This window comes from Schistocerca americana, chromosome 11 (assembly GCF_021461395.2).
Source record: "Schistocerca americana isolate TAMUIC-IGC-003095 chromosome 11, iqSchAmer2.1, whole genome shotgun sequence".
Taxonomy (NCBI): domain Eukaryota; kingdom Metazoa; phylum Arthropoda; class Insecta; order Orthoptera; family Acrididae; genus Schistocerca; species Schistocerca americana.
In genome coordinates this window covers 118,671,270-118,683,588 of record NC_060129.1, presented here as the reverse complement: position 1 = coordinate 118,683,588, position 12,319 = coordinate 118,671,270, and the positions used below count along the sequence as shown (strand labels likewise).

Here is a 12,319-nt window from a genome sequence, read left to right as displayed (position 1 = left end):
ATGCCTACCACATGTGATGTGATCCTTTCTCAGGAACCACTCCAGCGTTCACACCAACCTTTAGGTTGAGGAGAGCTGTAATTTATATTTAGTCCTTGAGTAATGGCTTTTGTCTGTGGTTTCAAATATAAATATACAATGTAAAGAATTTTATGTTGGCACTCAATGTACAACCTAGTGTTTGAATTTTACTACAGTTAACATCTCCAGTCTAAAGATGCATGCCTGTTTTCTTGCCACGACTATTATAGCTTTTTGCGGTATATTTACAGTTCAGTGAAGTTAATAAATCATAATAAATCATTCTTTTTTTTATTTTTTTTATTTTTTTATTGAAACTTGCATATTGTTTCAAAATATTTTGTGAGTGATGTTAACAACGTATAGCTCATTTTTTGTATGTGCTACATGTTTAATTTTGATTGTGTTTCTTTTGATGCTTCAGGTCCAGCCACATTATGGAAAAATTCCCCCGCACTTCACGAGGAAATGTTCTTCAAAAACTGATACACGGTAAGCCGGAGACGGACCCGGAGACCTCGACACCCACTCTCAGTTGCGGCATTCGACCCCAACAGATTATCTCAAAAATGGACAGTGCCATAAATACAGATAAGAACAGATCACCACAAGGTGAGCGGTGTGTATTCACCTGCAGTTCGTGTCGGCAGAAGTTTTCATCGAAATACCAGCTCATAAAGCATGTATTCATCCACATTGATGGTGCAGAGCCACCTTCACATGTTTGTAGATGTTGTGGTCACGTGTATAGAACTTGTGTCAGCCTGAGAAGACATTTGAGGGTACAGGAGAATGAATTAAGGCATTCTGCAGGGAAACCTTACAAATGTTATGACTGTGGCAAATCATTTGTTAAACCTAGTTATTTCAAGGCCCACGAACAATTACACTGTAGAGTCAAGTCACGCAAATGTCACATATGTGGCAAATCATTTTCAACTGCTAATTATCTGAAATATCATATTACTGAGCATTCTGGAGTGAAGCCATACAAATGTGAGATCTGTAGCAAATCCTTCTGCACAGCTGAACGCCTAAAGTGCCACAAATTTGTTCATTCTGGGATGAGGCCACATAAATGTGATGTTTGTGGCAGATTGTTTACTAGGGCTCAGCACCTGAAGGGCCATACCCTAATCCATTCTGGAGTGAAGTCACACAAGTGTAATGTTTGTGGCAAGTTCTTTCGTACAGCTACACAGCTGAAGAACCACGGAGCAGTACACTGTGTTGTAAAGCCACACAAATGTGAGCTTTGTGGCAAGTCATTTAGTACTGCTACCTGTCTAAAGTACCACGCACTGAATCATTCTGAAGTAACACCGCACAAATGTGATATATGTAGTAAATTCTTTGCTAGAGCTCAATATTTGAGGCGACACAAGTATTTGCATTGTGAGCTGAAACCGTACCAATGTGACGTGTGTTCTAAATGCTATGCTAGTGCCGAACGTCTCAAGAAACATAAAGAGGTGCACGACGCAAAGCGACACAAATGTGTTGTGTGTAGTAAATACTTTCGTACAGCTACCCAGTTGAAGATCCACAGAGCAGTACATTCTGATGTACGAGTAAAGCCTCACAAATGTGATGTTTGTGGCAAATCGTTTCTTACTGCCACCTATCTGAAGCAGCATACACAAGCCCATTCTGGGGTTAAGCCATACAGATGTGGTGTATGTAGTAAATCCTTTCGTACGAGTTCCAATCTGAGGCAGCATGCAGCTGTACACTTTGATATTAAGCCGTACAAATGTGAGGTTTGTGGCAAATCGTTTGCTAGAGTTGGCGGCGTGAAGACCCACGCACTAATCCATTCAGATGTGAAAGCGCACAAGTGTGACGTATGTAGTAAAACCTTTCGTACGATTTCCTGCCTGAAGCGACACACAGTAGTACATTCTCCTATTAAGCCACACAAATGTGAGGTTTGTGGCAGATTGTTTGCTAGGGCCTCCGATATGAGGGGCCACGCACTAATCCATGCTGAAGTGAAGCTACACAAGTGTGACGTGTGTAGCAAATCCTTTGGTAGGCGCATTCATCTCAAGCAACATTTATTGGTGCATTGTGAGGTGAGGCCACACAAATGTGATTTGTGTCACAAAGCTTTCCGTACACCTGCCTGTCTGAAGAGACATTCATTGAGACACACTGATATTAAGGAACACAAATGTGGTGTGTGTCATAAGTCCTTCGTTAAAGCTGCTTACCTCAAGAAGCATAAACTCACACATCCTGAGCTGAAACTATTCAAATGATGTATTTGTGGCAAATTGTAGACTTGGAGGCTGACTGTGTAAAGGGCCACGCACACTGGAATTGGCCACGCAAATGAGTCGTTGACGGAAAGTCCTTTTATTGAAACTGGTACCCTCGGGACACTTCTTTGAAGCATAGAGGGAAGCGATAATACAGGTGAGATGTTTGACGTCATATCCCACTGCCCTCTTCCATCACGAGATTCGACCAAAATGTCAGCTTTCTAATTGAGCTGTATTTGCGATGTTCTGAAGAAGCTCAAAATTTAGCGTGGACTTTGGTGCCAGACATTTTTAACAGTTTCTGCAATCAAACTGCCTCAAAATTTGGAAGGAAATCCAGAGAGATGCTGCTTACGTGTAAAGTACACCATGACAAGACACGATCAATACCTTCGTAGTGTGGTAGCTACATTAATGTTACCGAGGATAGTGCCACTGAAGCAGAGTTACAGGGGTTGGACAGAAGGTATGGAAACAGCACAATACAAAAGAATGTACTAGCCAAGCCTGCAAGTTGCACTATTGTATTCGACTGCAAACAATGTTCTCAATATGTTGCAAGTGTCAGTCGTGGGCAAAACAATGTCTGTAGTAGTGATTGCATTACATTGCAGCTAAGTGAATTTGCACATGGGAAAATTGTTGGTGTCCGCATGGTGGTTGTTTTCCTAACCAAAGTAGCCAAAGTGTTCGGTATTTCAAGAGGCGCTGTATGAAAGATTTATGCTGCATATCAGGAAAGCAGATAATTGTCAATCTGCTAAATCAGGAGGAGGGCGAAAGTGTACGAGGGGCGTTTGAAAAGTCCGTGCAAAAATAAAAACTACTTACGTGTTTGGGGTAAACCTTTTTTATTTTTCAACATAGTCTTCTTTTAGACTTACACACTTCGTCAAACGCTGTTCTAATTTGTTGATCTCTTCCAAATAATAGGAATTGTCCAAGTCTGCAAAATAGCTATTAGATGCTGCAATCACCTCCATGTTTGAATAAAATCTTTGTCCCACCAGCCATTTCTTCAAATTGGGGAACAAATACAAGTTCAAGAGAGCCACGTCTGGAGAATAGGTGGGATGTGAAATGTGTTGGAATCCTATTTCCATTAATTTTGCGACCACAACTGCTGAGGTGTGTGCTGGTGCATTGTCGTGATGGAAAAGGACTTACTTGTGGTCCAATTGCCGGCGTTTTTCTTGCAGCTTGATTTTCAAAGGGGCCAGTAATGATGAATAATATGGACCTGTAATAGTTTTACCCTTTTCCAGATAGTCAATGAGGATTATCCTTTGTGAATCCGAACAGACAGTCGCTATAACCTTTCCGGCCGAAGGACTGGTCTTCACCATTTTTAGTGCAGATTCTCCCTTGGTAACCCATTGTTTAGATTGTTGTTTGGTCTCAGGAGTATAGTAATGTATCCAGGTTTCAACCACAATGACGAAAAGATGCTTTAATTCCTGCAGATCCTTCCTGAACAGCTGCAAACCATCCTCGCAACACTTTACACGATTCGCTTTTTGGTCAAGCGTGAGCAAACGTGGAACCCATCTTGCGGATAACTTTCTCATGTCCAAATGTTTATGCAAAATATTATGGACCCATTCATTCGAGATGCCCACACCACTAGCAATCTCATGCATCTTAACTCTTCTATCATCCATCGCCGTATCGTGGACTTTATCAATGATTTTTGGCGTCGTAATCTCCACAGGGCGTCCAGAATGTTCAGAATCACGTGTGCCCTTATGGCCACTCTGAAAATTTTGAAACAACTTATAAACTGTTCTAATCGAAGGTGGAGAGTCACCGTAATGTTTATCAAGCTTCTCTTTAGTTTACTGAGGCGTTTTGCCTTTCATAAAGTAATGTTTAATCCCACACGAAATTCTTTTTCATCTATTTTTTGACAATCGCTTTACTTCCTTGATTCACACCAATGCAAAACTATAGACCAATACGGCTGAAACTTGGTGTGCGTTTTTTCCAAAGGTGCTACTAACTAAACATTACCTCGATACGCTCTGGTGGTGCCACCGCTTGGACCTTTTTTTTTTTTTGTTCCGTGGGACCAAATTAAGGAGAAGTCTCCATGGTCATGGAACGAGTCAATACATGAAATTATAACACGATATTAGAAACAGATAAAATGAAATATAAAAAAAAAAAACATATTCAGGTGACAAGTCGTAAGTTTAAATAAAGAAAATCAACAATGTAACAGCCGGCCGCGGAGGTCTAGCAGTTCAGGCGCTCAGTCCGGAACCGCACGACTGCTACGGTCGCAGGTTCGAATCCTGCCTCGGGCGTGGATGTGTGTGATGTCCTTAGGTTAGTTAGGTTTAAGTAGTTCTAAGTTCTAGGGGACTGATGACCACAGATGTTAAGTCCCGTAGTGCTCAGAGCCATTTGAACCATTTTGAACAATGTAACACTGGAATTTGCTTAATTTTTTAGCTCTTCCAGGAGCTCCTCGACAGAATAGAAGGAGTGAGCCATGAGGAAACTCTTCAGTTTAGACTTAAATGAATTTGGGCTACTGCTAAGATTTTTGAGTTCTTGTGGTAGCTTATTGAAACTGATGCAGCAGAATACTGCACTCCTTTCTGCACAAGAGTCAAGGAAGTGCATTCCACATGCAGATTGGATTTCTGCCTAGTATTAACTGAGTGAAAGCTGCTAACTCTTGGGAATAGGCTAATATTGCTAACAACAAACGACATTAAAGAAAATATATACTGCGAGGGCAATGTCAGAATTCCCAGACTATTGAATAGGGGTCAACAAGAGGTTCTCGAACTTACACCACATATGGCTCGAACAGCCTGTTTTTGGGCCAAAAATACCCCTTTTGAATCAGAAGAATTACCCCAAAAAATAATACCATATGACATAAGCGTATGAAAATACGCGAAGTAGACTTCTTTTCATGTTGAAATGTCACTTATTTCAGATACTGTTCTAATGGTAAATAAAGCAGCATTTAGTTTCTGAACAAGATCCTGGACATGGGCTTTCCACAACAGCTTACTATCTATCTGAACACCTAAGAACTTGAACTCTTCTGTCTCACTTATAATATGCCCATTTTGTCTGATCAAAATATCGGTTCTTGTTGAATTGTGAGTTAGAAACTGTAAAAACTGAGTCTTACTGTGATTTAGCATCAAATTATTTTCCTCAAGCCACGAACTTTTCATGAACTACATTATTTGATAATGTTTCAATATTACACACAAGATCCTTCACTACCAAGCTGGTGTCATCAGCAAACAGAAATATTTTAGAATCACCTGTAATACTAGAAGGCATATCATTTATATAAATAAGAAACAGCAGTGGCCCCAGCACCGACCCTTGGGGAACGCCCCACTTAACAGTGCCCCATTGGGACTGAACATCACTACCACTCTCAATATTGCGGAGAATTACCTTCTGCTTTCTGTTCTTAAAGTAAGAGGCGAACCAATTGTAAGCTACTCCCCTTACTTCATAATGGTCCAACTTCTGCAGTAATATTTTGTGGTCAACACAGTCAAAAGCCTTCGTTAAATCAAAGAAAACACCTAGCGTTCGCAACCTTTTATTTAATCCATCCAAAACCTCACAGAGAAAAGAGAATATAGCATCTTCAGTTGTTAAACCATTTCTAACACCAAACTGAACATTTGACAGCAAATTATGTGAATTTAAATGCTGCAGTAACCGTGTATATACGACCTTCTCGGTAACTTTAGCAAACACCGATGGCATAGAAATAGGTCTAAAATTGTCAACATTATCAATGTCTCCCTTTTTATAAAGTGGCTTCACTACCGAGTACTTTAATCGGTCAGGAAAGTGACCACTCCTAAAGGAAAAGTTACAGATATGGCTAAGTACTGGGCTAACATACATAGAACAATACTTCAGTATTCTGCTAGATACCCCATCATATCCATGAGAGCTCTTGGTCTTTAGTGATTTAATTATTAACTCAATCTCCCTCTTGTCAGTATCATGGAGGAGCATTTCAGGTAACAGTCTCGGAACACTTTTTTCTAAGAGCGCTATATGATTCCCTGTTGGGACTAGGTTTCTATTTAGTTCACCTGCTATATTCAGAAAGTGATTATTAAATATATGCATTATTAAATATACACACATATATGCGACTTATCAGTAACACGGACATTCCCACTACGCACTGATTCTGTATCCTCAACCTGTCTCTGCAGACCAGCCACTTCCTTTACGACTGACCATATGGTTTTAATTTTATCCTGAGAATTAGCTACTCTACCTGCATACCACATACTTTTTGCCTTCCTAATAACATTTTTAAGCACCTTACAATACTACTTGTATTGGTCTGCTGCATTTAGATTTTGACTGTTTCTAACGTTTTGATATAATTGCCACTTTGTTCTACAAGATATTCTTATCCCCCCCGAGTCAGCCACCCAGGCTGCCTGTTTGTGCTAGTACCCTGTTTTGAACGTTCTAATGGAAAGCAACTTTCAAAGAGCACGAGAAAAGTCTTGAGAAAAGCATTATATTTATTGTCTACTGTATCAGCGCTATAAACATCTTGCTACTCTTGTTCCTTGATAAGGTTTACAGAGGTCTCTACAGCTACTGGAACAGCTTTCCTAAACAGCTGATGACTATATTTAACACGTCTTGCGGCACAAAAATCTTTTAGAGTTAAAATTTGTGCATCATGATCTGAAAGGCCAGTCACCTTTTTGCTAACAGAATGCCCTTCTAGTAATGAGGAATGAACAAAAATGTTGTCTTTGCACGAACTTTTCAAACGCCCCTCGTATGTCAAGTGTACGTAACAGACATTCACCAAAGAGGACTGTGACGAAAATTAGGAGACGACAGCTGCAAAAGGCACCGCAGAACTGAATGTTGCACTTGTGAACACTGTCAGTGACAAAACAGTGTAAAGGGAGCTCCCAAAACAGGGAATTGCATGGCAAGCTGGAATTCCAAAACCACTCATCAGTGATGCAAATGTCCGTAACAAAAAACGTGGTGCCGGAGCCATAAAACTTGGGATATGCAGCAAAGGAATGAAGTAATTTGCTTTGGTGAGTCTTTCACACTGTTTCCAATTTCTGTTCAAGTTTAAATCCCAAAGAGCAAAATGTGTAGGGGGTTTGCTAATGGTTTGAGCAGCTATACTGCAGTATTCGATGGGCCTCACAAGTGATTTGCAAGGTCGCGTGACTGCCGCAAGGTCGCGTGACTGCCGAGATTTATTTTACCATTTTGGCTAATCAGGTGCATCTCGTGGTACAGTGTTTGTTTCCTAATTGCGATGCTGTGTTGAGAGACGGCAGGACCCCTCTTCACACAGCTTGCATCGTCCAGGACTAGTTTTGTGAGCACGAGGATGAATTGTCGCATCTCTACTCACCACCACAGTGACCGGATCCCGATATGGCATATCCTTTGTTGTCTGCTTTGGAAAGAAGGGTGCGTGATCACTGTCTGCCTCTACCGTCAGGGCGACTGGTATAAGATTATCTGGAATATCATACAGGACCTGGATTTATTCGTTGAGATATGACTGGAATATGTTTTGAATGCCCACAGTTTTCCTACAGCTTATTAGGTGTGGAAATGTGTGTTGTGTTTGTGGTGTTTCCATATTTGTGTCCACCTCCTGTGTGTAAAAGACAAGTGAAACCTCAGCTACACTATGTGATCAGAAGTCTACGGACACCTTGCTGAAAATGACTTAAAAGTTCATGGAACTCTCCATCGGTAACGCTGGAATTCAGTATGATGTTGGCCCACCCTTAGCCTTGATGACAGCTTCCACTCGCAGGAAGGTTTCATGGGGAATGGCAGCCTATTCTTCACGAAGTGCTGCACAGTGGAGAGGTATTAATGTCAATGTTCCAAAACATCCCTAAGGTATTTGTAGGATTCTGGTCATGACTCTGTGCAGGCCAGTCCATTACAGGGATGTTATTGTCATGTAACCACTCAGCCACAGGCCGTGCATTATGAACAGGTTGCTCGATCGTGTCAAAAGATGCAGTCGCCGTCCCCCGAATTGCTCTTCAACCGTGGGAAGCGAGAAGGTGCTTAAAACATCAATGTAGGCCTGTGCTGTGATAGTGCCACGCAAAACAATGAGGGGTGCAAGCTCCCACCAGGAAAAACACGACCACAACGTAACACCACCGCTTCCGAATTTTACTGTTGCCACTACTCACGCTGGCAGATGAACTTCACCGGGCATTCGCCATACACATACCCTGCCGTCGGATTGCCACATTGTGTATCATGATTCGTTACTCCACACAATGTTTTTTCCACTGTTCAATTGTCCAATGTTTACACTCCTTACACCGAGCGAGGCATTGTTTAGCCTTTATCCGGCGTAATGCGTGGCTTATGAGCAGCCACTTGACCAAGAAATCAAAGTTTTCTCACCTCCCTCCTAACTGTCATAGTACTTGCAATGGATCCTGATGCAGTTTGGAATTCCTTTGTGATGGTCTAGATAGATGTCTGCCTATTACCCATTACAACCCTTTTTAACAGTCAATGGTCTCTGTCAGTAAACAGATGAGGTTGGCCTGAATGCTTTTGTGCTGTACGTGTCCCTTCACGTTTCCACTTTACTGTCACATCGGAAATGGTGAACCTAGGGATGATGTTAAGGAGTGCAAAAATCTTGGGTACAGATGTATGACACAAGTGACACCCAATAACCTGACCAGGTTCAAAGTCCATGAGTTCCGGAGCGCCCCATTCTGCTCTCTCACGATGTCAAATGACTACTGAGGTCTCTGATATTGAGTACCTAGCAGTAGGTGGCAGCACAATACACCTAATATGAAAAACGTATATTTTTGCGGGGGTGCGGATACTTTTGATCACATAGTGTATAAATGACAGACATAAGGTGCTGCATTACAACATGATTAGGAGCCAGACTACAATCATGGGTGCCACTGCAGATTTTCTTAGAATGATGTTAATCACAGATTTTTTAAATTCCTTCACCAAAAAAGATAAAGTAAATTTTTCAGAATTTGAATCAAGAACAGCTGCCAACATGAGTAACTTAGCAGTTAGATATCTTTGGTAAAGCAAAGCAGCTGAAATTGCTTAACCAAAGCAAGTCTTCTGGTCCAGATAGTACTTCAGTTAGCTACCTTTAAGACTATGCTGAAATATTAGCTGCATTCTTGACAAAAATTCTTACACCCGCTTGGTCAATGAAAGATCTGTACCTCAAGACTGGAAAATTGCACAAATCACACCAGTACTCAAGAAAGGAAACTGAAGTAATCTGCTAAGCTGCAGGCCCACATCACTGACACTGATTTACAGTATTATTTTAGAACTGTTGTCAAAAGTTATGAATTACCTCGAAGAAAATGATCTGTTCACACACAGCTAGCAGGGTCTAGGAAATATCATTTCTGTGGAACACAACTAGCTCTTTATTCACACGAAATAATGAGTGTCATCGACGGGGGATCTCAAATTAATTGTATATCTGTAGATTTTCAGAGAGCTTTTGACACCATTGCTCACAATCAACTTCAAACCAAATTGTGTTTCTATGGAGTATTGTCTCAGTGTGCAACTACATTTGTGATTTCATGTCAAAAAAGTCACAGTTAATAGTAAATGATGAAAAATAATAGAGTAAAACCTGACATTCTTCACTGAAGTGTTACAGGTGATCTGCTGCTCCCAATCTACACAAATGATTTAGTAGACAATCTGAGCAGCGCTCCTAGATTGTTTGCAGATAATGCTATCGTTTACCATCTAGTAAAATCAGAAGGTTACAACTGATTGCAAAGTGATTGAGACAAGATACCTGCGTGGAGCAAAAAGTGGCAGTTGACTCTAAATAATGAAAAATGTGAGGTTATCCACTTGCAGACAAAAAGGAGTATGCTAAATTTCGGTTACACAATAAATCACGCAAATCTAAACACTGTCTGTTCAACTAAATACATAGGAATTACTGCTATGAACAACATAAACTGGAAGATCAATTACATAGATAACATTGTGGGAAGGTGAACCAAAGAGTGTGTTTTATTGGCAGAACACTTAAGAGTGTGCAACAGGTGTGCTAAAGAGAGTGCCTGCACTATGCTTATCTTTCCTCTTCTGGAGTCTTGCTGGTTGACACAGGATGCTTACCAGATAGCACTGACAGTCCAAAGGAGAGCTGCTCATTTTGTGTTATCGTGAAATAAGGGAGGAGGGAAGTGTCACGGGTATGATACTCAAGTTGGGGTGGCAGTCATTGAATGGAAGGCAATTCTTATTGTGGAGAGATCTTTTCAAAGAATTTCAATCACCAATTTTCTCTTCCAAATGCAAAATATTTTTTTGATGCCCACCAGCACAGGGAGAAATGGTCATAGTGATAAAATAAGAGGAATCAGAGCTCACACGGGAATATTTATTTATTCGTTTTACCTACATTTTTCCTGAGTGTGGAACAGTAGAGAAATAGTCTGAAGGTGGTGCAATGAACCCTCCACCAAGCATTTAAATGTAAATCACAGATTAGTCGTGTAGACGTACTTCCGATGTGTATTTATACTGTCTGAGAAACAAAATAGTCCATTGTCACACATGTAATGCTCTCTCGCTCACTACATGCAAGTATATGTCTTCGTGGACTGCTGAAATAGCTGATATTTTTGTGTTTCATATAAAACTACATTTTATTTTTATGGTTATAAAATATGTAACAAAAAGACTAACCAATTTTTTAAAAACTGACTGATGTACAAAGATGTTCTTTGAAATAAACAAATTCCTCCAGCTGTCCATGAAGTTACTCATGACATTCCGTAATGTTTCCCTTGGACATGTTCCATTTCCTCGTGGACTACTACTTTCCTTGTGTGTCTTGTTCATAATGCATTAATCTGATAAATTTTACACTTGTTACAACCACATGAAAAAAAACTTTTGCGTTGTTAGATCTGCAGAATGTGTGTGCCATGGAATGCCTCCATTTTAACAGCTCACTTGAACTGCTTGTGCCTGATGTATTGGCAGTTGCTTTCTGCTGTTGAAAAGGTTTTGTTTCTTACGTACTGCGGAAGTTGTGTAGTAAAAGTTTTAGCCTGGGTACCTCATTCACCGTATTGCTGTCTCTTACATGCAAAATTATTTTGGGTTTACACACTATTTTCATTCTTCCAGGCTTCTATGGTGTTTTTTGATGAAGTCTGTTCAAAGTTTTCAACTCACATTAACCACATATGCAGACGGCATTGACTGATAGTGACAAATGTTAAAATGATACTGGAAAACACAATGCATGTTCTGTTAAAAAAATTGTATTTGATAAAACACATCAACAGCATCTACATTGCAATGTGCAGTCTGCTATTCCATTGTCCCCACATCGTAGTTGTTGAATGTGGTATCAGTGGCACCTCCCACTATTACTGCAGTTTCAAATTCTGGCCTACCTTGTTGTAAAATGAAATGTCGTGTGACGAGGGCCCCCGTCGGATAGACCTGATCGCCTGGTGCAAGTCTTTTGAGGTGATGCCACTTCGGCGACTTGCGCATCGATGAGGATGGAATCGTGATGATGAAGACGACACAAACACCCAGTCCCTGAGTGGAGAAAGCCTCCAACCCAGCCGGGAATCGAATCCAGGCCCTCCGGTATGACAAGCCGGTGCTCTGTCCTCTCAGCTACAGTGGCGGACTACCTTGTTGTAATACTATTGCAGTCTTTTGAAATAGCATGAGAAATTTATAGAAGTAAGCTTTCTGATAATACTGATATACGTCTGTCAGCGATGACACAATCACAAAAAGAGCCCTGTGTATTAGTGCTCTATTTTTTAAATTTAATGCAAGATCTTTGATAAACAAACATACAAAATATGAGTGTTTTTAGTTTACTAAACCAAACTAAACTAATGTGATGTCCCGTAGATAATTTGCATGATTATTTTATAGAAATGATGTGGAACAAGTCAGGTTACAAGATATATACAGGGTGGTCCATTGATTGGGACCGGGCCAAATAT

At 40.6% G+C, this 12,319-nt stretch overlaps 1 protein-coding gene across 1 annotated transcript in view; it reads left to right on the top strand.

The window, feature by feature from the left end:
* Window positions 1–11,091, top strand: part of LOC124553353 (zinc finger protein 708-like) — a 103,287-nt gene extending 92,196 nt beyond the window's left edge. Inside the window, exons 8-9 of the mRNA XM_047127227.1 lie at window positions 446–1,865; window positions 9,493–11,091. Coding sequence (XP_046983183.1) covers window positions 446–1,865; window positions 9,493–9,576 — 1,504 coding nt within the window. The 3' untranslated portion in view covers window positions 9,577–11,091. The remainder of the gene's footprint in view (window positions 1–445; window positions 1,866–9,492) is intronic.
* The last annotated feature ends 1,228 nt before the right edge of the window (window positions 11,092–12,319 follow it).